This window comes from Motacilla alba, chromosome 7 (genome assembly GCF_015832195.1).
Source record: "Motacilla alba alba isolate MOTALB_02 chromosome 7, Motacilla_alba_V1.0_pri, whole genome shotgun sequence".
NCBI lineage: Eukaryota > Metazoa > Chordata > Aves > Passeriformes > Motacillidae > Motacilla > Motacilla alba.
The window spans coordinates 18,119,266-18,146,430 of NC_052022.1; the positions used below are offsets into that span (position 1 = coordinate 18,119,266).

Sequence of the window (27,165 nt, forward strand, 5' to 3'; positions counted from 1 at the left end):
AGTATGAACTTTGAGGAAGTTGTGTCTTAGAAGACATACAGAAGTAACCAACATGCCTTTTGTTTGAATTATGTTTTTTTCTGCTTTTTAATTTCCTTATTTAAGGCAAATTAGTGCTCATAGTTAATTTGTACATATTTTTCACAGCTTTGGAATAATGTTTCTGGACAGCAGAAACTAGCCAATGCATTAAGCTTTCCTAGTTGGACGTTAGTAACTGGAACAGCACTTGGTCTCTGATGTGCCATTACAGAATTTTCAGATCTAGATAACAGGTCACACACAAATACAATCCCACCAAGGGGAAAAAAACAAAAAAACAAATAGCCAAATTTTGACTCATAAAATCAAATATGAAAGAAAAGATTCTACCAACTCTAGTCCTGTCTCACCCAATGTAGAACAAAAAACCAAACAAATATAATCTATGTTTTCACATCTTGGGTATCTCAGGACTTCAAAGTTATTTATTTATGCAGATGACTAAATACTTCCCTTCATTCCCAACTATCCTTGAACAGAAGTATTTGTTCAAGAACATAAAAGACAGAAAATAAATGGCTGTATAGCTCTTGTCACTGCAATGCAAAACATTTATGTCCAGCTCTTAAAAACTGCAGTATCACACAATTTAACACTCTTCCTAAATCAATATTTAGTCCAACTTTCTGCACAACCCACAAGAATTTAAGATAGAATAAATTTTAAAAAGCCAAACAAAACCCTGCACAAAACCATTCCTAGCCAACACTGCGAGGCACATTCTTACATTCCCATGGAAAGTTAACAGGATGAGGAGCATGGCTCCATGTTCCCTTGAGGCCAGGCACAACTGAACTACTGGACAAAGAACAAGTTCTGGTCCCCATCACTTGCACATTCACATGGATCATGGGAACTCATTTTCTCTGGGTCACTTGGCTACACAGCTGTGTGTGTGTCATTTGTTTTCAGAACACAAATATTTTCCTTTAACTGAACAACCAAGTACTACATGATAAAAAAAAGTATCCAGGAGAGACAAAAATATCTGTATGGCATGCTTTACAGCATAAGCTAACCACACATGCAAAGCCAGTTTTGTAACATTTAGTGAAACCATTTTATGATTCTGCCAAATTAAGAACTTAAGACAGCTGACTCTTATCATCATAATCCTCCCAGGAGGAGTCCAAAACCTATGATGCAAAAGCCCCATCACATTTTGACAATCCTGTCCCTGTCCCAGTTTCCACCCTAAAGTCATGACCACTTCTTTAACAATCTCAGTAGGACTGAGGAGTGATGGTGGATGGAAAATTGATGCAATCATGTTACTGCCTCCACCATAATACATAAGTGGTTTGGTGTCCAAAGTTCTGGGACAGCCACAAATTACAGCCACAAATTTTTTGGACAAAGCTGGTCTAGTATTGAATCAGACATATTGATAGGGAGCAGAAAATTACCATACAGTTTTTTCACTTAATTTATGTAAAGAGCCTCAAAAAAGGCATGACCTGCTGCTAAGAGATACCAGAATTCACCTGTCAGATTAGGAGTTAGAGTAGGTAAAGACAGAGGAAACTGAGTGATTCTCAGGCTGGTCCACCAGCCTCTCACCATGTTCTCAAATCTAAGAACCAGCCATTGGCTACACAACCTCACTGGGTCCCACTGCTAATCATGATGCAAATCACCAGACCATACCTTCTAAATACTACCCAGCAGCCTGGCTGAATCTCTTTGCTTAACAAAAAAAAAAAAACCCTAACCTGGCTAAAAAATGGATGTTCTTCAAACACTTCACATCAGTGCATTATTTCTGTGCCTAAGGTCGCATGGTTTCTCAAGCTCACCATCATTTATATTCCCACAATTCCATTTTCTGCATATTTGCCGATGTGAAACAGGGTTGAATGGGGGATACCTCTGCTATGGTAATATTGCAGACTGTGTGAAACATTTTTTCAGACTGCAAATATGACCCAACAGCCTTTAAAAAATATTCTATGTTGTTAGCTTTCTGGTGTCAGAGGTGGCTAATTAGGATATCAAGTTACTGGTGTCAGAGGTGGCTAATTAGGATATCAAGTTTTACTTTGCAAAAGCAAAGAATAGTAACATTGACAAAAACTTCTGAGAAAATTGCAAGAAAAATTCTATAGCTAGGCCAAGCTGTCATTTCTCTCTATCTTTCTACAATTACATGACTGCATAACTTTATCACCACTGATGTTAAGTGATGAAGCTAAGTGACTGGGTGAAGGAAACAACAGAAGAATAGAATAATTTAGGTTGGAGAAGACCCTTAAAATCATGAAGTCCAGTCATAAACTTAAAACTTCCAGGTTCTTATCTTCTCCACTGGACGGATGAACTGCCTTTTCAGGTTGTCCACTCCTGTTCATATTATTTTAATTTTTTTTTAATAATAAAAAAACTAAATGCAATCATCCCTTCCATTTTGGCAAAAGTACATACCAGCTTAGCTGCCAAGGCATTCAGTTGCGGGCCTTGGTACCCCACCTTCTTTTATCATTTAAAATCTCATTATTTTATTGCCAAATTCAAATCTGAAACTCCCACTTAGGGAAGCTCAAGGGATGTAAATCATCTGCTTCCTTTCTTGGCATCCTGTGTCTCTGAACATGACACTGTTATGTTCAAATCAGACTAAATTAGGAAGCCTAGACATTTAAAGTGACATTAAGCAGACAACATCGGGGTCAAGCCTTTCAGTTCTTTGATATGACTGCTTTATCTCTCATCAGTCTTGCTTATTTCCAACAATATTATAATAACATAATACAATTTAAATAAACCAACAAAGGAGAACCCTCACTGTTATCTCACTGAATTTGCTGTATATCATTAGGCTTAAAAGAAAACTGAATGATCTCTTATACTTACTACTATTTCAGTATTGCACTAATTGCAGCAGGAGTCCTTACATCTGCTGACCAAATTAAAAGAGCACTCAGGGTGTATCAGCTGGGACATTGCACAATGTTATGGTGCAATGCAACTATTCTACTTACAAGTCAGGTAGTCAAAACAGCTCAGATCAACAAGAATTGATTCAGGCCAGGTTAGAGTATCTTCCAGAAAATACTGACATTTTCTGATGACAAAGCCAACATTTAACAATAGCAACCAGTGATACCCCTGACTCCTGTAGTTTAAAGCTTTAAGTGAAGCATCAGAGGTTCTCTGAAAAACATTCTCCTCACTGTTTTTTCAAATCTCTTTCTTTATTTTTACTACTGAGTATCTTAGCGTGTCAAAAGAGAAGTTTGATCAGTGAAAGAATCCACCAGAATTTATCAGCTCCTTGTACTTAATATCGTCTTGATTTAATTCCCAGGATATCAGTTATTTTTCTGTTAATTGTAAGGTCAAAGAGGACCCCATGGAAGCAATAAGCAGCAGGAACTAAATAAACAGAAGACCGGATCTTTAATGCAAATGTGCTTCCTGGAGGAAAGGAGTAAATCAGTGCAGATAATGTAGTACAGAAGTAAGGAAAAAAAATTAAAAAATAAAAATCACATGTTCTGAAACAATCTGTTCAAAAGTTTTCCCCTGGAACATAAGCAGCTCTTCAAAACCAGTGCCCTGCTGAGGAATTTACATACTTGCCAAGGTTTAAGTTACTAATCAAAAGCAACTAAGTTACTTATCAAAGCTATTTGTGGATGAAAAGTCATATAGCACTTGCTCAAAATTAAAACAAACCAAACAAGCAAACAAAACACAATTTTTTTAAGGTACAATACAAGTGCAGTGTGAGAACTGCCTGTGTAAGTGTGTGACTGAGACAAGCAGTCCAGAATACATCCCCCTTCATTACAAGTTTTAAGAAAAAGAATACTGGCAGTACAATTAAGAGGCCTTCAGAGTACTGAACCAGTTCAAATAATGCTTAATGCTTTTCAAATCCATCAGTTACAAGGTCACACCAGGGTAATTCCACAGCATGTCTCCTGATAACCATGCTTCTGGCCTGTTAAAGAACCGCATATTTATATGAACAGGTAGAATTTAAAGTTTATCTTTAATAACCAGAGAGCATGACTCTTTAGATATCATGTGCACTTTCCAAAATCACAGTTCAACCCTAAAACATTATCCTTAATTAATAAACTGCTGCTACAGACACTAGGACACCTGATAACTGACAAATATGTTTTCAAAACTTAGTTTCTGGCCCCAGAAAAGGTTCCCCTTCACAGGAGTTTTTATCTCTGCATGTAATACCATATCCTCCCAAGTACACCCAATATAACTTGATCAGTACTACATAAACTCCTTATGTTTCAAAAAAAAGACTTCACACTTTAGTAACTGCTTAGTAAAGAAATGAGACATATTTAAGATCTTGAGACTTCTGCCGCCCATGTGAAAAAGCAGAAAGAAGCAGATTAGAGAGGCCTTACTTCTTCAAAAACACATCATTACTTGTAATAAGAATACAGTCAAATCCTAGTTTTAGATATAAGGTTATTTTATCAACATTTTTAATTTAAAAGATACTGAAAAGTGGGTATCATAAGGAATCAGGAATTATGGAAAAGAGATAGCAATGGGTATTGAGAGCCTAAACACAGCTGCCTATAGAGTTCCTGCAACATCCTTCCCTCACAGAACTTCAATGAAGTGTAGATAAGTGATGATACATAATGGAATAGTCATTATGAGCATCAAAATTCATGGAAACTATGCATTTGAAAGATGAATTTATGTTTCAGTACAAAGCACAATTGATATTAAAAGAATATTAAGTTTATGCTGTGTCAATATTCTTTCAGGAGTGAATTATATCTACTTTCCCTTAGAGTACTGCACACCTGACTCACCATTGCTGCCTTTTCCCTTTCTTTCTCTGTTCCTCCACTTCCATCAGCAGCAGGGTTTCCCATCTGATTCATGCTCAGGATTCTCGCTGCAAGGAGGCTAACTCTGCACCTGAGAACAAATGCTAAGAGGATGACAACACTCTACTAATTACTCTAAACTGTTTCTGCCTAAGAAAAACCTACTTATATTTCCTAAATAACAATCTGGGCCATTCCACAGTGCACTACAGATCTACCACAGGTTCCAATAGATGATCACCAAAGGTTGCTTCCAAGCCAAATAATTCTATGATTTCCCTGAAGACGAAAGTAAACTGGTAGAAATCAAAAGCAGAAAAGTATTTTGGCATACCCTCTTCTTGAGGAGGGAAAATATATGTGTATGTAGTGCTTAGAAGCATAAAAACATTTTAAAAACAAAGGCAACATCATTCTAGCTGGCATTAAGAAACAGTGGAACAGCACAAACAGAGCAAAGAAGTGCTTTAAAAGAGAATATGAGAACAAACCAAAAATGGCTTAGGCTATTGAACAAAAATTTAAAGAGGCTACAAGTGAACGCAAAAAAAAAAAAAAAAAAAAAAAAAAAAAAAAAAAAAAACAACCAAAAAAAAAAAAAAAAAACCCAAACAGAAAAAAAACCAGCAAGGACACTGGCACAGGGAAAAAGCCACCTGGCCATTTCCAGATGCCACGACTAACTGGACACAGCTTGAACCAACAGGGTTTAACAGGCACCAGGAAAATATTTCACATCCTCCTCAGTAAAATCACCTTTGACTTAAATATAGCAAAGGGGTTTTCCACTTGTTCTAAGCAATCATAAAGAGGTAAAAATAACCCCATTCTGTTTGTCCTGTTGAATAGGGGATTAAAATAACTGGCAAGGCTTTAAGTCATGAGCTTGAGGTGGATTCACCAGGTCACAATTGGAAAAGGAGAACTGCCAGTCCTTGATAAGCACAGCAATTACCATTCTTTTATATACAGAACCACTCTAAGGGAGTACAGCTTCCTTAAACAGCAATAACAGCATATCCTTTGATTTATACAGCAGTCCTGCAGCAATACAACCAACATCCTGTTTTCATCTTAAAGTACAGCTGGACACTTTGTCTACGGGCTTTATTTATCAGAGTCCCCACAACTGAGTGCTTTGTCATTATAAGAAACAGCACCCTTCAACCGAGCAGCATTTTATCTTCCTGGTTCTTTCCTTATGAAAATTCTTACATGGTACCCACCTGACCTATAGAGCAAATAGAGCTTTACTGCAAACTTTGACACAATGTGACTTAAGTTTATAAATGTTAACTAAATACACACTTCTCCCACCCAAAAAGTCACGTAAAAAATCCACCCCAGAAATTTCAGACAAAAAGGGTTTTCTTACATCATGGATTTCAAAACAAAGGACAAAAATATCTAAGCTGCCAGATCTCCTAAAGCCTGTAAAATACACAAATTCCTGATATCCGAAACCAACTTTGTAAGTTCATCCTGGATTTAGACATTTTCCCTGAATATAACAGCAAATCTCTGTAAAATGCCTAAAAGAATATATGTCTAAAACATTTCATCAGACATAGCATGGATTATTTAATAATTCTGTATCCTGTGTTATCACAACAGTTGGAATACTGCAGAAATGCAGTATTTTCCACATTCTTACCCATGAAAGTAACCAGACAAATAGCATTTTGAATGATTTACATGCTCATACTCTGTAACCATGCAGTAACTGATGAACATGCCATTCATATGCTGTCACACTCTAGAAATAGAAAGACCAAGAGTGCTTAACTCTACTACTTTATTTGTTCAAAAGTTTTAGAAGAAATTGTTGCTTATTGAATACATTAAATCACTAAAAACTTATAAAATGAGGAAACTTCTGCTAGGTATATCTATAAGACATCCACATTCTTTACCCATTTATCCTTAAACAAGTGGTATGCTGCATATCAGCACAATCTCAGTGAAAACAAAGAGGCAATTACTAGTACCAACATAGGGCAAACTTTTTATTTAGAAGTTAATGGCCCTGATTCAAGAGCAATAGAGAACCTTGGATTTGTCTGGCCAGAAAACAGTCTGTGGTAGGGGCAAAGAACAGGCAAAATTCCTGCCAACACTGTGCAGCAGAAGAAGCCAAAGTGAGGAGAATGCAGATCAGATATCACCTTGACCAGAGTGTCTACTCCTGTCCTTAGTGGTAGGAGATAGGTCAGGAATGAGCTGCAGATAGTTCATTTGCTAAAATTTCCAAAATTTGTCATTATTTCCCCACAATTAACTGCGGCATATAAGTGCTTCACTTGTTGTCATAAAACTGAAATTAACAAGTGGAAAACCAGAGCAGTCAATTTGGATAAAAAGTTCATGAGCAGCTATCTATGCAGATCATAGAAGCAGAACAAGACATAAATAAGGGAGCACTAAAACTCAGCTGCAAATCTGTGAGCTTTTCCAAAGTTCACCCTCACCCTGCTGAGTAAAACTAAGTGTCAGTAACCTAAAGCACATCAACCTCCCCTAAGTACATTTTCTCTCTCCCAGTAAGTATGGGTTCAGTTTTGAATGCCTCCCAAAAGAGGAAATTCATGAAAAGTACTCTGGCTTCATATCAGAGAAGAGACTGAAATTGTGGCTAATGGCCATCCCACTGTTGTTTTGACACACGTAAAATGACAACAACCAGAATTTTAGAATTTTTTATTACATGGATATAAAGTCACTAGCATAATGCTGTTAGCTTAAAGCAGAAAGGCTCTTTGGATGCAGAAATTCAAAGCTGACACTTCAAAAACATCACAAACTACAATATCCTAAGGTGAACACAGACAAAGAAACTAAAGCCTTGTCTAACATTAAAAACAGAAAAAGGAACTACCCCAGACTTCCATTTTTTGATTACCAGCAACTTATCACAGGCTTCTTCTGACTGAAGACAAGAACATGAAGTTGCAACCAACTGAACCTACCAGCTCAACAGCAGCAGCAAACCTACTCAATTGAGAACAAGACACACAAACTTCCTTCTACCTGGAGAGTCCATAAGGGAGGGAGAGAGGTATCCAACTTCTGTCAATTATTCAAAATACAAACAAAGAAAGAAAAAATGGGGGAAGAAGAAGAAATCTCCACATCCAGTGTCAGATCTTTGAATTAATCAGCCTTTCTTGTCGACCAAGTGACCAAGCCGCTCCTTTCTTGCTGTCACTTAAATATTCAAGTGAAAATATTTGTTAATCAAAGTCACTGGTAAGCACAATGGTACACAATAGTGGTACAGCTGGTCAGTTTGAGAATGTGACTCACATTTTCTAATGGATCCCATTTTATCATCAGAAGCCAAAAGTTTTTTGAATTAAATGACTGTTTACAATTCCAACCAATGCTATGCCATGTTTAGCCATGCCCTTTTGTCTTTGATAAAGGATCACACGGTCTTTTACAGACAGATGGGAGATCTTTCAACTATGTTGAGCATTTATTCACATGATACCACAAACTGACTCAAGGAAACAGTCAGTGTATGACTGAAATGTGAAATATGAAGTGACAGGATGTGGGAAAGGGCAATAAGTGTAGATAGAGTTTTCCAGATTTCATTAAGCTTTTAAAATTATTTTAAAATGAAAGTTAAAACATTATAAAGTACTTAACTTGGAGCTTTTGTTTTCCAAGAGTCCAGAAGGACTCTTCGAATACTTAACAATTTTTCCCTACTGAGAGTATGTTGCCAGCAAATTAATTGCACTCTTCTCAATGAACTAGGGTAGAATTTTGCAAGAGTGTTTCTACATTAAGTTGTTAAAGCTCTTCCAAGTGGCCCTGACAAACATTTTTACAAAATAAACAACTCACTGGACACGTCATTTCCTACTGTCCATGTCCACCATGAGCAGGAAGAGGCAGCATCAGCCTGTCAGAGAATACACAGATTTCATTCAGGAAATGTGAAGCTGCTCTTCTCTAGTGGAGACAGAATGCAGGACAGCTGCCTCTTATGCAGAGGGGCAGAGTGCTGACCAGCACTACAGAGATCCTTCCACAAGAGCTCTGTCAGGCTACCAAGTCATTTCAAATACTCCATCTATAGGAGTAGGATGGTATAGGATGAAATCTCAGCATATATGTTATGTGTCATTATTTCCAAACAGTCTCAATTCAAAAAAAATCCTGTAAACCTGTTAGCTGGCAAGCTTTACATATAACTACAAAATCCAGGAAAATTTTGTGGTAAGTAAAAGCAGGGAGAAAACCTAACAACAGGAGCCCGAAAGCAGTATCTTAAAGAACATTGATTTTTTTGACTGTTTCTAAAACTATCATAGTACCACATCCCTATTTTTTTTTTTAATAAATCATTGTATACTTTTAAGGCTTCATCCAACATTTACAATTCATTGCATTTCTCTCCTTTATTAACTTAAGATACATTACAGCAGTGTATTTTGGGAGGAAGACTGGAAAGTTTGTAAGAATGTTTGGGCAGTGGAAATATAAGACCAGTCTAAGAAAGATGCTTAGAAATCAGACAGATTCCAACAGTTCAGACAGTGATGTCAGATCCTTATTACTTTTCCAAAAAAAGCCTCTTCAGATTCTCTCTTACATTATCGACAACCAGCCCTGAAGAAGTGCTTATAAAATGCTTTGGTTTTCCCTATCTTCTACATTTTCACCTTGCTTTTCTACAAAAGTGAACAAGCATTGCCAGGTATATTAAGAATATCTCAACAATACCTAGGACAGGACAGGGGGCATTTTGGGCCCTGCCCTGCAAAAGAACCATCAAAACAAATCACAAAAATTATCTAGATTCCAAAATCCTCTGATCTCTCCACATATCACTTGCCAGAAAACCAGAGCCATCTCCCTGCTCAAAAAAAAAACCCAAATCAACCATCAGGAAACAAGAGAGAAGCATGAAGAAGCTGAAGGAGTAAGGACACACCTGACCCACAGGTTCTATCAGTTCATTTCTACAACAAATTCCTGATAATCTATCATGGAGATATCAAATTTTATATGTATCTAATTCTGAAAAGGGACAGCATGTAATACATGAACAAAATTACTGCTACTGGCCCAATAAAGTCATAGGTAAACTCTGACTTGCTTGAATTAAAAAAAAAAAAAAATCCTATTTCATGTCTGTGGCTATCACTGCCAGCCTTGAGACCTCAGCTTCAAGTCCTGCAATGTCCAAGGCATTACTCAGCCAGAGATAAGTGAGCAGATGAGACCAGCAACTGCAAAGACAGTCAATGATCCCACTTTAAAATGCCACATAAAAGCGCCTGGGAAACCCTTCTCCCCTTCAACAGCGTAGTGAAAAAATATCCTCAATGCCCATATGAGTACAAGGGAATAAGAATGCATTGAGCTAGGTATAACAGAATACACAATTTTTAAACATGAAAGCATATTTATAAAAAAGAAGAATTTAGAGTTTCAGAGTGAAGATGGGAAAGAGGAATTAGATACAGGCAGAATGGTATAGAGGGGGTAAAAAAAAGAAAAGAAAAAAACCATAGGAAAGACCAAGCTGCAAGGCAAGGCTTTTTCTAAATGTGAAGATTTCCAAGAATGTACAAAGCCAAAATGCTAGAAGATCCACTCAACCTGCTGGGTTCTTATCCCTTCAGGAAAAAAAGGAGTACATCTTTCTTTAGTAGTAGCTGTAGACTTAAAAACTTATTTAAGATTAAGCAAAAAGGAACTTCCTCCAAGCAGTGAGTACTTTAAAAAGTGAATGAGGTAAATATAGCTCAAGGAGGGTGCCAAGGATGGAATTAGTGAGGCTTATTTGTAATGTGGGTGGAAGGAGAGAACCAAAATTGCAGGCAAGGGAAAGTAAGAGACCATGAATCAGAGACCAGCAGAGGATACAGAAAAGCTTAGGTGTGGAGACTTCAGAGGGTAAATGGAAAAAGCAGTAACTCTTCAGAAATAAAAATTTGAAACCTTGGAACAACTTTCAACATATAATGATACCTAATTTATGAGGAATTAAATGTCCCAAATCTTTTTTTAATTTAAAATTTTAAAAATCAAAGCCTGAATTGCTGTCATGGTTGAATTTTTGATGTTACACAAATGCCTTAAAATTATCAGAAATTCCACCTACTACACTATTGTCATCAACTAACACATACCTTGTTTGTCCTACTAACTAAAGTAAAAAACCCATCCATCCATGCAAATGATTTCCATGCTCTCAAAGCCAGAATGGTTACATTTTGAATTCTGCACAGTATTATTTTTAATGAGAAGGACAGAATGTCGAAGTCCTCCTACTAGTAAAGAAAGAAGTACTTCATCTTTGCCTCAAAGAGTTACACCCAGCAGACAAGTTTTAAATGTTTTTTCAACTTTGTTACTAATAAATATTTTGGCTCCTCTTTTTTTTAGATCAGAGACAAAGCCTTATTCCTCTCACATAAAAAGAGCTTTCAACATTGCTGTCTCAACAACAGTCAAACAATAGCCAGCCCAGGAGCCAGCCATCCTGTACCTGCAATGTTATGCCCAGGTATTTTGTCAGTCTAGTTTGACAGTACAGAAGGACTGAGCTAGGCTTTACAAAAGTCAAGAGCAATACAATGATACTTAAACAAATGGCAGACTAGTGAATGACAAAAAAACACAAACCAAACTTAGCACACCATATTTGATTCTGAGCAAAAGTAACACTACTCTGCTGATGGTCCCATTTCCTTCAACATTCTTATTTAACTCACTCAATTCAGCAAACATCCCAGCACATTGAACAGTGGGGGGAGGGGCGGATGACACAGATTGAAAAAAAAAACCCAAATAAAACAAGCGAACAGTCAAACTGGATGAAATAAAAAAACGCAATTCGTTTTGTGAAAAAGAAATACAAGAAGCAATTCCACCCAACAACTTTATCAATTGTAAGTCTGTGTTAAGGGCAGAGCTGTAAATGCTTATGCTCTTCCCACTGCACAACATTCAAAAGTTACCCATCAAACCCCAGGTATAGAAAGGCTTTGGAAGAAAATCTATCTAAAGGCCTGACATTAAAGTAAGGTAAAATACCAAAAGGGAAAACTAATCAACAGAAAACCAAGGCCCATAAAACAAAAAAGAACATTGTTAAATCAATACATCGATAACTCAGGAATATTAGATTGAAAATTTATTTGATTTTAGAGATTTTTAATGTTCTGCTTTTGAGACAGGATGGTGTTTTCCTTGTTGGAGGTTTTTTGTATCTTTCTTTGGGAGGAAAATTCAAGCTCACAACATTTCTTGTTTAACACAGAGCAACAGTTTGCATTGTTTGGGAAGGAGAGGTTTGTTTATCTATTATTAAATAATAATATAAGATAAATAATATAATAAATAAGATTCCAAACCAAGCTCTATTTCCAGAAAATAAATGAAAATCAAATAAACAGGCAGAAAGTATTTTTGAAACACAGCTAAGAAAGCTTCCAAGCTGTACTATTTCTTCAATGAGAACCTCTGTAGAGCTAAAGCTTGCAGCAAAACAAATGCTTTCTCACAGAAGAAAGCTTAAGCCCAGCTAAAATATTCACATGCTCTATTTTCTTTAACTGAAAATAGTAATGCTCACAACCATAGACATGCAGCAGAGTTGACATTAATACAAGTTCCCAAGGGAGATATTTCATAGATAGATTAGGGACTCATCCTTTAACCACCTATGGCACTCTGATCATTTACAACAACCAAACAAATGCACATGCCCCTTCTGAACTGGATAACCTTCTAGCAAATAAAAACAAATCCAGGAAGTCTGAATTCTGTAAGAATTCTCATGGTATTCCACTTCTGCATTAAAAAAAAAAAAATTATTAAGCCATGAAAAAATGCAGTTATATCCATCAGTCTATCACATGAAGATTTTAAGTCAGAATACATCTACTGGAACTCCAGTTACTAAGTGTTCAAATACACTTCATAAAGAGCTGCATTTTTAATTGTGGAATCTTACCTCAAGAGAGAATTCAGGTGAAGCATCAGGTTTTTAATTGGTTACTACAGCTCAGAACAGCAGGGGTGGTTTTCCCCCTTGAGCCCTCCATTGTTGCAAGCTGCACAGTCAGTTTCCTCCTCATTGTGCTAATGCTGGGCACAGCCACAGAACTCTACAGGAATCCAGGAGCCAACACCTCAGCTTCTTGTCATCCTCTAATGCCCTGACGTCAGCTCTTTTAGAGCTGTACACAGTGAAGAGCAACTTCCTCAAACTGCAGACAGCTATGTGAACTTAAGTTAGAGTAGCAGGGCAGCTTCTGGGCAAGTGAGAGCCAGGTGAGAAGAAAAGAAAGTGAACAATCAGATCTGGTTTAACTTGCAAGCAGCTATAAAAGAGAACACCTGGCATTCCTTGTACCCACTACATTAACACAGCAACTCGTTACACTGACTTGTAAATTTCTAGAAAAAAAGAATAAATATTTAGTTGAGCATGCTAACCTTGTTACAGCTCAAAGGGCTGGCTGGATAATCTGGCATCTGCTGTTCCCCAGCAGGCATAAAACTACAACAGTGGCAGCCCAGAACAGCAGTCAGGCTAGAAAATCCAGCATGCTCAGAATTTTTTTTTTTCCAAGCTACAGTTGAGATAGTCAGAAATGGTACTGCACTTTATGAAGGGTGACCTATTTAGGTGTCGCCAGATTACAGGAGAAACAACTTGTTTGTGACTTTATAATATTACTACTCAATTATTTTGTCTGTCAGATGACAGAAGTCCTGTAAAGACTTTCAGTTTCCTCTGGAATCTAAGGTTTTGGTCCCCTAAAATGAACTCTTTTCTTCTTCCACCCAACACAGGTGGGCCTTCTCAAAAGAAATTGTGATTTTCAGGTTTAGGAAAAAACTGTGGTCCCATTTAAAGTACATTAAAAAACAACCTGCAGTAACTGCAGAAAGAAAAGAACCTACCATAAGGTAACACCAAAACCCACCTTCCAGTCTCAAGCACTTTTTCCCCTCAAATGCTTTTGATACCTCACTATCTAGCTCTCATTTTTCTTTTTCACAGGATACCAACACATTTGGACAAAGCTTGGAAATAACTCTGCTAATCTCTATTTGTGTATTACCCTCCTACACATTTTTTCTCCCTAGTATCCGCATTCCACCCCCTAATGTTTTCTTGATCTCATTCCCACAGCAACACACTCCAACAGGGAACATTACCAGTAACTATTCCATATGCACCCAGCTATGACTTCAGACTTCACAAAGTTTGAGTAAACAGCTTTTAAATACAACATTCACTTTATGGCATCAGCATCAGTGTCATTCCACTATTTGAGGTTGCCTTGCTTAAGGCAGATATGTTAAGAACAACATAATCACCTCAAGAAGTGTTATGTGTACATTTGGAACTCAGCTGGCAAATTGGCCCCTGGAATGATTAGCATTCAAGTGGCTCCTGATGGGCATCCACCCACAAAGGAGCTAACTCCCTGCTTCAAACATCCAGCAAGCTCTGCAGTCCCAAATTCTCAAAATTCTTTCCATTTTGTTATTGCTCATTTACTTGTTCTTCATCAGGGTCATGGGGGTGAGAAGAACATGCTAAGGATTACCTTGAAGTCCCAGGTCTAAGAAATGAAGCACATCTTAAATAGACCCATTAGATAGACCCACATCTAAGACAGACCCACACTTAGTAGCATGAGTACAAAAGGTCTTGTACTTAATGATAAACACGTGTACACAATATACAGAGCAATGAAAACAGATAATTCACTGCAAGAGAAAAACATCGTTTCACCCTTAGGTAAATTTCACTAAACTGAGCAAATTCAGACACATACCCAAGTCCCCCACGCCCACTCCGGGGCTGTGGCTCGGGCATAGAACGCTTGGTTTGAAACTATTGCTGCACTTGCTGTCCCTTCGCACACTCCACAACAGGAAGGACTTTCATTTACACTGGAACAAACCTGTGGCTATGCTGTGAGCTGACACAAATGAACACTTGAAAGAGAAGGAAGAGAGCTCAAATTAGTATTCCAAGCTTGACACCAGACATTTGCCAAAACTGCGCCACAGCTGATGTCTCTGTAACGTGATTGAAATTATTTGATAAAAACTCAGTTACACACAAGAGAAAAGGTAAATTTCTTGGGTTTTCTGAAAGCATCTCTTACTACCTGAGACAGCCCTGGAAACCATGTGAAAAAGACATTTCTCCTGATCTCCTTAAATTTTTCAACTACATCCACTACACCAAGCAGCAGTGAATGGGAACCTGAAGACACACAGAAGTGCTTCTGGCAATAAGCTAATCAAAGCTGTTTAGCCCCACCCCTGCACAACCAGCTCTATCTTCAGCCCTGGAGAGCAGCTCCATCTCCTAAGCATGTTTTTGTTAGACACACAGAGACAATGATAAAAACAAAGTGGGTTTGTTTGCTTGGGTAAAGCAGGTCAGAAGCTGTTATTTTGTATGTAAGCATGCAGCTTTAAATATGATTTATGGGAATAAATGAAATAACACGAAATTCTTAGAAACATTACAATTGAATTAAAGGTGGATCTCAACAAGAAGGTTGTATTTCAAAGGATATCAATATTACATTTACCAAAATTCACATTGGCTCCAATATTCTAATGGCATATTAAGCCATAATACAGTTCTTCATGGTAAAATCCCGTGTCAACTAGTGACATCTACTTGTAATGAAAAAAAAAAGTATTTACTCCAGGTTACGGGATTGCTGTCCAGCAACAGTAGGAAAATTGTGTTCAGAAGGTAGGACACCAACTACAGCCACTCCTTTTTTATTTATAACTATTAAATCACATATTTTCCTATAATTTTATAAAGCAAATTCAGCTCTGTGACGAACAGGAGCAGACTGTCAACTGGCCTGGTGGGAGCTCTGTGCCGTGAGTGCTGCTCAGACTCAGGGTAAGATAGATGAGCTATAAAACTCCCTAACTGTCCAGCCAAGTTTCTCCTGGAGAAGAAACTGTCATGGCCAGCCAGTTACTGGACACACCTCCTATTCATCATATTCCAAAATACTCCAGCCAGTTGCTGGGCACAGTCTCTATTCACTATATTATAAACCAAAAAAAAAAAAAAAAAAGAAATCCCGCAGAGGCCATTTTAAACAATCTTTTCTTATTTACCCTGAATGTACAGAGATAATAACATGAGCATGTTTCTCAACAAATTCAGACAAATATTTTTATCCACAACCAGTTTTAATAAACAATTTTTCAATAGGAAAGCATAATCTTGAATGCAAAAAAAAAAGGATACTACAGGATCCTTTTCCAAAGCTTGTCCCCATAGATCTGATAACAAAATTCTGTATTAAAGAGCCGTCAGTGATCAAGTTATATAGGAGTTCCAAGCTTTAACTAACATCAGTGCTTGAAAATTTACAAAACACAACCTTCTTAGCAGTTAGCATCAACAAACTTCCTCAGCTGTTTAGAGTTACCAGCAATTACTCCACAGAACTTTAAACAGTGATTTAAGAATACACTGGCTGGTAAAGAGTTTTCAGCTACAGATTAACAACATTTTCAACCTGGCTAAACAAGTAAAGAAGCGATGTAATGCAGTATATTACATCATTTGGTAACACATTTAAAGAAAAATGCTATTTCAACTGAAATTCTTCCCAGATTGCACAAATTTTCCTATCATCACAGAGAAGGAACAGCAACTGTGTACTATTCAAAAATGTATCTGTGGACTACTTTCAGTAAAACTGGGAGTTGTCTTCTTTCTGGTATATCCACATTTTTTCCCTCAAATCTAGCATTTCATGAGCAAATGAGACCATGTTACAGAAATAGTTAAGATTGTCAATAAAGAACTTTTGTAGCAAGAAAGGCAATTTGATTTTCTAAGTACTAAATTATATGTGAACAGCTGATAAAAGGCCTGAAAATCTCTTGGCAGGGCTAATGCAAGAAGCAGTACTGTTTGCTACATGTATCTCAAAACCCAGAAGTGGATACTGGCAGATGCTTGAAGTCACATAAAGGGAACTTAGATGTGAAGCAGCAGCCAAAATTCACTATACCAAACAGCTTTATGGCAGGCAACAGGCCTAGAGGAACTGTCAGAACAGCCAAAGTTTTAATAATTGTGTCTTTCTGCTTGATTTTAGGTTCCTGCTCACAAGTAAAACTGAAGACTTTCAAGACATACTGTTTTTGCCACTCCCTAACCTGGAAAAGAAACCTATTATCCTATACTTAGTCCTTCCAACTCTGCTTAAGTACTTGGAGTCTTTAAAACACAGTAATTATCTATACTGTAATTATACCTTTTACACTGATTAACAATATAAAGTCAATTTCTCAACAGCTACATACAAATGTGGAATGGTGACAAGGCCTTAAGTGAATAAATACCCCTTTATGAGTCTTCCAAATTCACTACAGCCATGACTTCAAACTGATTCGATTACTGCTGCAAATACTACAGTAAATATCCGTCATCTGCACCTGTTTATCCTGTAGCCACTTGGTCAGCAATCCAAGTAATCCGTTTTTGCAAATAGTATGGAAATTTCACAAAAACGTCCATGTTAAGAAATACACCCACCATGTATTTTGTCCCTTCTATTTACAGATAACTTCAGCAGTCTTACCAGTGTTTTGATTCACTCCAGCTCCTAGTGAAGTCACTGAGTAAACTAATTTTCTTCAAATGTACCTGACTAGTTAAGGAAGAATCCTCCTCCTCCTGATCTATAACTGGGGTAGTTTTACTTAGGATTTAAAAAGTATTTTCTTTAAAGTTAGATTTTCTACTACAAGCAAAATAAAAACAGAGGGGCTTAACACGTAAAAAGAAACAAGCCAGCCCTTTTACTACTCCAAACAGATGCTGCTTGTTTATTTTCTTTTCCCCAGCGTCGGCAGTTCCCAGAGCACCGAGGAGGGCGCAGCCCTCCCAAACCGCCGCCACTCTCACCCAGTGAGCTGGAAGTTGACTCCGCATACCTAAGGATGCTCCGACCGGCAAGTGCTGACCTGCAGTGATTTGCCAGAGGCGCCGATCCCGGCAGTGCCGAGCACCCGGCAAGTCCCGCGCCGGCAGCGCTGCAGTCCGGCACCAGAGGTGCAGAGGCACCGGGACGGCAACGCCGGCAGGCGAGTTGCGGCTCGTCCCGGCGGGAGCTGCCCGCGGCGCGGGGCTGGCGCTGCAGCCGCTGCTCGGTCGGGCACGGCCAAGGCGGGCGGCGGCCCCTGCCAGCAGCTCCGGCCGCGCTGCCGTCGGGGCAGCCGTTTAACGGTCGCGCCGCTCCATCTGCCCGCGGTCCCGCCCGGGGCTTCCGCCTCCCCCCGCCGCAGGAGCCCCGGGAAGGGGCACGGGGAGCACGCCCGGCCCCGCCGCTGGGGAGCCGCCTCTCGCCGCTGGCCGCGTCCCAAGCAACGCACCTCACAGCCGGCCGCGCACAGCCCCGGCCTCCCCGACCCGAGCTGCCCCCTCGCTCTCACCTCACCTCAACTCACCCAGCCCCGCGCACGGCCCGGCACGGCCCCGACTCCGCCGGCTGTCCCTTCGGAGCCGGGGGCGGCCGCGCTCCCGCCCGCGCCGTGAGCTGTGCTTACCCGGAGGGTGGCGGGGCGGCCGCCGGCCGAGCACGGCCGTCCATACCGGCGGCCAAGGGAGCGCAGGGCGGGCGCAAGCCGGGGACCCGCCCGCAGAGCCGCGGCTCCCCGCCTCACCTGCTCGGGGCGGGCTGAGGAAGGCGGCCCCGTTCCGCAGCCTCTGACACCGCCTCGCCCCCGAGCCCGGGCATTTCCCGCTGTTTACGGCGCGGACACTGGGAGTCTGCCCGGGGCGGCGGCCGCGGTCACGGCCTGCGCCAGGCTCCTGCAGATCGCGGAACCACACCTTGGGCGTAGGAGAAAAAAAACATAGAAGGAAAAAAAAAAAAAAAAAAACCACAAAAAACCCCAAAAGCAAACCCGAACTTCGCGGCGAGAAACTTGAAATGCAGAACCTTCCCCGCTCCGGCACGCACGGAGACAGAGATTCCCTGTTCCCGTCCCAGCGCCTCCCTCCTTCCCGCCCGCCCCCACACACCCGCCTGTCCCTCCAGCTGCGGCCGGAGTGGGGACTCCGCTCGGCCTCGGCCGCGGGCTGTCAGCGGCCAGCGGGGGCAGGGCCGCTCCTCTCTGCTGGAATTTTCCTCTCCCCGAGCGAAACGTCCCGGCGGCCGCCTCGGGCTCAGCCCTTTCCCATTCCAGCCACCAGGGCGCGAGGCGAAATCCCCACAGGTGGGGAGAGCCAGGCGGGGAGCCCGAGGCCGGGATGCGGGCGGACCCTGCGGTGGGGCATCAAACTGTTCTGCCCGGCCATCGGGGCCGGGCCGCCCTGTGTCCGCTGCCGAGCGCGGCCGGGACTCGGCTGAGCCCCACCGTGCCACGGGTGTCGAGCTCCCGCGGTCAGGAGCGGCTTCAGGCTGATCCGAAGTTTGCTCGCTAAGCATGACGACACCTCAGCTTTTCTATGCAGGAACAACTGAGCAGATCGGGCACTAACGCGCTGCATACCTGTGTCAGCACAGAGCGCCGTTCCTGCGTTGCTGTAGGACCAGATGGCATTGGCCAGTACATGCAGGTCTTTATACAGGTAATATTTTGCCCAGTTTAACAAAAGTTGAAAAATAGCCAGCGTCAAAGCAATTATACCTTTTTTTTTCTACATAGGAAAAAAATAGAAGGTTGCATTCAAGTATAAAAGTCCTTTTTCTGACTACTTCTAAGATTATATATCTGGAAAATTAATATAACTGACCATTTGATGTTAATATTCTTCATAGCTAGTGTAATTCTGTATACAGCATTGTAGAGATGCTGTACTTTAATTCTGCTTCTCCCTCATATACCCTTCTCATCTGCAATGTGCTTCTTCAATAAAGATTTTCTTCTGTTTTTCTGCTTTTTCACTGTAGAGTAACCCTGAAGCCACCTGTTTTGACAGACCCTAGAGGTTATTCACACCCTGAATAACCACATGCCATTATCAGGCACACCCCATTAATCTGTGTATGTTTCTTAAACCAAAAAATTAATCACTTAATCACTGGTGAGTCAGATGCATTTTCCACGGTCCAGTTTTCAGAGAGGCAGTGTTCAATTAATTGATCCATTAAGTCTCTCAGGAACAATTTCACTGAGGACCTTATGTAAGTTTTGGACCCTTTTCTCTTTTGACAGTCTACTTTCTATTCCCACACTCCTCAAATTGTTTGGCTACTTCCTAGGTTAGGAGGAAGGTTGATAAATTCTTTTATATGTTGACTGTTCCTGCAATCAGGGCACGGTAACTTTCTGCATTCAGTTTGTAGCATTAGTTTAAGTTGAAAAGAATTCTCTGCTTCCAACCAGCTACTTCTAGGGCAAAACCATTATGTGACAGCACCTTCTAAACTAATGAAACTCCCACACTGCAAAGGTGTGAGATGATTTAACAGTATAATAACGTTTCAGCTGAAGACCCTGTAGCTGATTGTGTATTACTTAGAATAATTACATGTGTTGGTGTCATGTCACCACCAATAAATAAGGAGGTGTTGTACCACTCCCTTTATAATCTCATTTGGAAACCAATATATGCTATAGTCTAATTCTTTTGGCAAGTATTAATGCCACAAAGATTGTAATCTATTGAATAGTTCATATGGGCTCATAATAGAAACTCAGCAATGCCAGGCAGAAAAGTGACATTAGGGAAAAAAACATTGTGGTGACAATTTTCAATATAGCATGGGGGATTATCTAAAAAGGCAGTTCACTGAATAATGCCAATCTTACTTTAAGAGGGAAGAGGTCATGCTTATTGTCTTACACTACCACATGTCTTACTCTTATCTCAGTTGTTAACTAAACACATCTGAAATTCTGATCACTAGAAACATTGTAGGCTCTAAACTTGAGTGCCTGCAGGCCATGTTCTGCAGTGGCAGTTTTACAATAACTAGACTTAAAATAGTTGGGTTTTGAGGTAGTGGAGATACCATTTCTCTTCGGGGTCCCAGTTTTTTAGAGACAGATTCTGTCCTATGGCACTTTGTTTATTTATCAATAGAAAATCAGTTTTGTGTTCGAGTTTCAGAAGATGTTGACAGAATCAAATGCTTTTTAAAATTTTTCAATTTTTATAAAGTTTCCAACTTTGTCCTCAGCTCAAGACATTGTTTATACAAATCAATCATAATTCTCATACACAATAAACAGAAGGCTGCATCAGAGAATACCAAGTTAACACACTATCCATTGTCTCTTCTACTGAATAGCCAAAGGAAAAAAACCAAACCACAACAAAACCTTTAAAGTTCCCTAGATTTTCAAGCTTATCCGTGAAGATATCATTGTAACAATTAATGAAGTGGTAGGTTATTAATTACACTGTTGCAATAATGTCATCTTTCGTCCATGGTTTGAGGTAAAACAATCACTTATCTGGAGGCATTAATCCATGTGGCAAGCTGCCACCCACCACACTTGGTGAATGTACTTGGTGCTATTGTATATTTAGTATAAATGTTTGCAGACTAATACCCAGTTCTGATTGCTGTTAGCATAACCTTCAAATTTTGCAGGTAGTGAGAATGGCTAATTGCAACAGATTTTTGAAGGAGAGCTTCTGTCTTAGGTAGAGACATGAAGTTCCAGGTATATTGCTAACTATGGGATTTTTATACAAGTTAAATTACTAAAAACAAAGCCTTGCCTCTTCTAGAAAAGCAGCCATATCCCATGGCATTTTTCATAACAGTCAGAAGTTGTCCTAGATTGCTTCAGTACTTCTGGTTGCTCTCCTTTGTTCAAGAGGTTGGCAGAAATGTGAATACAAATATTTTTGAATGAAAGATGCTGTGGAAATAAAGTGGGCAGTATGATTTTCAAAGAGGTATGCCCATTATTGCATAAGGTGAAAGCTTTTTGAAGTGTTAAATAGACCACAGCAGCCTTACAATATTTTTCAGTATTGTGAAGGTCTGCTTACAAGGTCTTTTTAAATTTCTTATTATGTAACAAGTTATAGTGACATTTTGTGATTTAAGGATGTAACCTGAATGCACTCCTAATCTGGTTTTGTACATTGAAAATCACTGTGTCACACTATAGTTGTTTTGAATATTATTGTGCAAAGTAGGTGTCAAATATTATGGAATTGAAAGGTGTTTTCCTTGTTAAATTACTTTTCTGATGCATAATTAAATACATTTAAAAACTGAGATATTTATTCTATATGATTTATCATGTATAGGAGACATGATAAAAATCAGGATTTTGCCCTTAAAATCTAACCTAAAAATAAAGCAAGGAAATATTATATGATTCTTTATTTTGTTTAAATGAAAACTAAACCCATATGTAATTCCTTTTCCACGGAGCAGTCAATCAGCCTACACTGCATCCTGTTGAACAGTTGCTGTTTCTGTGTTTGCATTCCAGAATGCGGGTTAGGTTTTGGGAGCATGCACGCACATGTACATAGCTACTGAAAGCACTGCTTAGGCACAGGGACAGGTTTGGGAAGCCATTTAAACTGTGCACTTAACTGAGGAGCTCTGTCCCCCGTACACAGCACTGCTGAGGACACACCTCACGTCCTGTGTTCTGTTCTGAACTCCAAGAAACATACTGAGGTGCTGGGGCATATCCAGCTTCGGCCTGATAGACAAAGTAGAAATAAAGCTACAAAAACCTACCCCATACTTTCAGATACAGGACTAAGTAATTTCTGCCTTTTGTATAAGGTTTTCCCAGTAGTCAATACTGCACATAATACTGCCCCAAATAGTTTTTGTTCTTAATATGTGTATTACAGGCATTTACTTTCTTAGAGATACGTTGTCCTTTTATGTCATATTTAAGACCTGCATAATGATGCTATGATGTACTCTCATTACTACCACTGTGTTTTCACTCTGATAGTATTTCTTTTTTGCTCTTGGATCATGAAAGCAAATGTCTTACTGCTTACAAGTCATGATTTCTAAGTTATTTTGTTGCTGAGCAGTATTTTTGGGGGATGCATTAGATAACAATTAGCGAGGTATTCATTTGGATCAACATTGGAATTAAGTAATATTAGAAAGCTTCAGACAATGCTGAGTAATGAGTAATATAAGGTGTAGAATCACATATGCTGTGAACTATCCTTGCAAAGTTAATTATCTTTTAAAACAGTTTTGTCTAATTCTTTCAAGTCCTGTAGCCACAAGAGTTGCAATGAAAGATAGATGAGAATTAATTTAAATGTCAATCTTAGCTGGGGTTTAGAAGAAAGTCCAACTTCATTAAATTACTCTCATGCACTACATTTCCACATTTTGAATGCACATAGTGTGCAAAACCCTTAACACTGAAGTCTGCAAAGCCTAAACAGTAAAAAATGTTGCTGAAGAAAATCACCTCTGGAAGGAAATATCTGTTCAATTGATAAGTAATTCATTAGCTTATGGCTTGTATCATAACACTACAAGAAACATAATCTCCTTTTTGTATTAGAAAAATACAAAATACTTAGATACAAAGGGAACTGGGGATTTCTTCTACAGAGATAGAGAAAATGTAGCAATAGCAAAGCTATAAGCAGATGAGTTATCTTAGGTACTGAAATCTATATTGCTATGGCTGTACTGTGTCATAAAAACAAGATATATTAGCCAAGGAGAAGCATTATGCTGCACAAATTTGTATCTCTTGGTACTTAGCCAGCTTGCTCAGAACTAGCCTGGGTAACTAAAGCTCTCATGCTTTCTGCACAACCCCGGAGGAGCTACATACATAGAGTGGAATTGAATGCCGTATGTTAAGATGCTTTGGAAGCATGGAGAGGGAGTTAAATGCTCCAATTGGATGATATGAACTGTATGCTTTGATTAGACAACTGAATAAATGGGGAGGAGAGAGGGAAGAGACACTCCTCTGGAATGCTAACAAGAAAGTGAAGTTGCTCTGTGTGCAGTGTGCTTATTCAGGTGTGCTTTAGGGACCTACAGCTGGAACAGGCCCCACAGCCAAGCTCCAAAGGGACACATCACATCCATTTTAAACACAAGATAGTACTGAGACGTTCAGCACAGACAAATCAAAGATCATTTTCATCACATATGCATGCACAGTAAATTCTAAGGACCTGGAAGAATGTATTTGTTGGGGAAAAGCTCATCCCACCTTCATATGCTGTTAGTTTCAAGAATACAACACTGCACCAAATTATATTTAAGTCACGTTGTAGGCACATATTCTGCTTCATAGATCCACAAATTATTAGTGGTCTAAGCTTTGAGAAAGTTGGATTTTTTTTTCCCAATAAACATTTGACAAGAAGTCATGAATATATACTTACACAAAGGTTTCAGAGTACTTGACAGAGTTCACCAACCTTTTCAAACACACTGGAAAGAAGCCCAAGGCTGTGCATTACAACTGAATGTGGCTTTAAGTCTAGTATAAGATTCATCATGGGGAGATGAAACATTAGTTACAGAAATTCTTTGAGGTTTTATTCTGAGAATTATTACTGCTCTGAGTTTGAGAGCTTGCATAAATAATTTCGAGTAATTTCAAAGCCCAGCTTTGACTGCTTCTTTTCTGCAGTTTGCCATTGTCTCCTTGTAGAATTACCTCTTTAGTGAGCACCTATTCATAGTCAACACAGCTTGTGCAGGCATGTCAAAGACAATTTTCAATTAGCATATGCTCCAGCTAACAGCTTGGTTTCAGAGCCACGTTTCTGGAGAATGTAGAAGTGAAATAATTTCTCTCCTTGGCTATGCTTAACAGCAGTACACAGGATAGAATAGCACAAGGTATATTCTCTGGTAAGAATCCACCAGTATATTTATCACTATATCTGCCCTGTAAACAAAAAATGGAAATTAAGCAGCAAAGCAGTCTCACATATAGCAATATGCCCCTGGCGACACAGACTGAGAAAGCTGTCTTGCCTTTGTGAGATGTTGTATAAAAACGTAACTTGTATCCATACCTATTTGCTATTGATGTACCAAACTGCAGTGTATTTATTCAGCATCATTAAATGCTTCTAATTTATGCAGTTAAGTTTTAGCTAAGTTTAATTTTATTTAAGAACTGTTTGAAGCATTGTCTAGCACTAGTTTGCCCATTTGTTTTTAATGGAGGGATTGTGCCATAGGGTGCACTCTTCCTGACACCAGAGATGCCGTTCTTTCAATTTTCCTTCCTTCCAAATTGCTGTGCTACAATCACTGCTTACTATCCACTAAGTAAGGCATAGTTTGGAAAGTTTAATTTCTATCTTGCCACAATCAGGATGGAAAAAAAAGCCTTACCAATCTAGTTTGGATTTGTTCTGTTTACTATGGCATAAAAATGAATATAATGATGCTTAGAATTCTCATATGCTAATTACTATATATACAGGCAGCAATTTACATTGCTTTTTACTGTACATTAACATCTGTCAATTCACTCAAGTTAAGTATTGTGTACTAATCAGAAATAAAGTTGCATGAAATTGTCCAAATATTTTCATTAAAAATAAAATAAGAATATATAAATATAATATAAATATAAAATATAAATATATTAAAATATAAAATATAAAGCTATGATAGGCTTTACATGGAACCTGCAAAAGAAATGCCCTTAGCTCACCCAATCTGACTCAGGCATTAGGCAAGATTTAGAACACTGTGCAATGTTGTATTCATAGCAGTATGACTGCACAATTAAAACATCTGAAGATTCAACTTTTAAGTAGCTCATTAAAGGTATTTTTAAGCTTTTCCTTTGAATGAAAAATATAACTAAATACAGCAAAAAGATTTTGAATGCATCTGTCAGTCCCACTCCATGACCAATGTGTAGCTCCAGTGTCATGCATCTGTGCCACGAAATGTGAAATTGCCATTATCATTCTAACTTGAGCTATAGGCCACTGAGCTGCTATAACAGCTATAGCTATTTCTGACTTTGTGGAATGGGGCCTATGTTTTTCTCAGAATTGAAGGTTAGAAAATGAAAAGAGCACTCATTTTATAGCCCCTGTCTTCCTGGAGAAGACTGGGAAAGTTACCAGTAAAGAAATTCATCAAGAGTTCTTAAACACAAAGCACCATATCTGGCTTAGGAAGCTCCTGAACCACAGAGTGCTTGATGATAGGAATATTTGTGGGAATATATATGTTTTCCCTTCCTTTCCTAATGTTCCCTCAACATCTGTTTTTGCACATTGCCTGAGAAAGGATACCAGGTTAGATAAGACATTCAGTCTGACACTGAGAGGCCATTCTCACGTTTATGGCTCTTTAGATATATTTGGAAGTCTGACTTTAAAACAGCAGGACCTCATTTTCTAATAAAGTTAATGGAGTGCTATAGATGTATGCTATTTCTTTGAACCTACTGTAATTATTATTTCAAGATTTTGCCTTCGGTCTTATTTTTTACATTGTAATGCACCACACCTTTCAAGCACTCAAGCAAAGAGCTGGTGAAGGCAGTTCCGTGGTGTTAGAAGGTAAATTACAGCTCTGCTGAATGACTTACTTGGGTATTGACTTTAGATGCTGTGTAATGTGGCGATGCTGAATGGCCTCATTAACAACTCTGAGGCCCGTGTGCCTGAGAGATGGCACCAGGACAAGGAGACATTTTATCTCTCTCTAGCAGTGTATGAAATGCTTATTGACTGGGTTGAACCTTAAAAGTCAGGCCATTATAAGCAAATACAAGTTCATGGGCTTCATTCCAGACTAAGATTCACAAAGATAAACATGTATATGCTAATTAACGCATCAGAGTGTATTTAAGCCAAACAGTTAAAGAGAAAAGACTGAAACAGAATTACTGCCCAGATGTAGAATCAGGAGAAGGGGAAAGGAAGGGTAAATAAAGACTCAGCCTAAACAGTTTGTAATTTTTTTTTTTATTTTACCACTTACAAAACTGCATTTAAGAATTAAGCATTCGTAGACTCTGATCAAAATTATATCAATTTCTGCTGAGTCACACAACCACATTTTAAGTGAACTCATCTCCTGTTTTTTCAGACAGAACCCTGCTGTATAACCCGTTTTAAGTGATTCAAGATGCACCTTAGAAAATCCTTGGCCCAAGGGGAGAAAATTTTGGAAACATTTAAAGAGAATGAAAAAGAATGGGAAGATAAAGCTGCACAGTGGCTCAGAAGCTACATTTCTGTGCGGGTAGAAGGAAATTGTTTTAAAACATAGACTGTGCCTATCAAGGTTAAAAGGAAACATGACATTTTTCAGCATAAAATCTGAAAACTGAGATGAGAGAGAGAATCAACAGGTTA

The 27,165-nt window shown here is 39.0% G+C and overlaps 1 protein-coding gene across 1 annotated transcript in view; it reads right to left on the reverse strand.

The window, feature by feature from the left end:
* Positions 1-18,816, reverse strand: part of COBLL1 (cordon-bleu WH2 repeat protein like 1) — a 77,249-nt gene extending 58,433 nt beyond the window's left edge. Inside the window, exon 1 of the mRNA XM_038142162.1 lies at positions 18,564-18,816. Within this exon, the coding sequence (XP_037998090.1) occupies positions 18,564-18,637 (74 nt within the window). The 5' untranslated portion in view covers positions 18,638-18,816. The remainder of the gene's footprint in view (positions 1-18,563) is intronic.
* Positions 18,817-27,165: the final 8,349 nt, after the last annotated feature.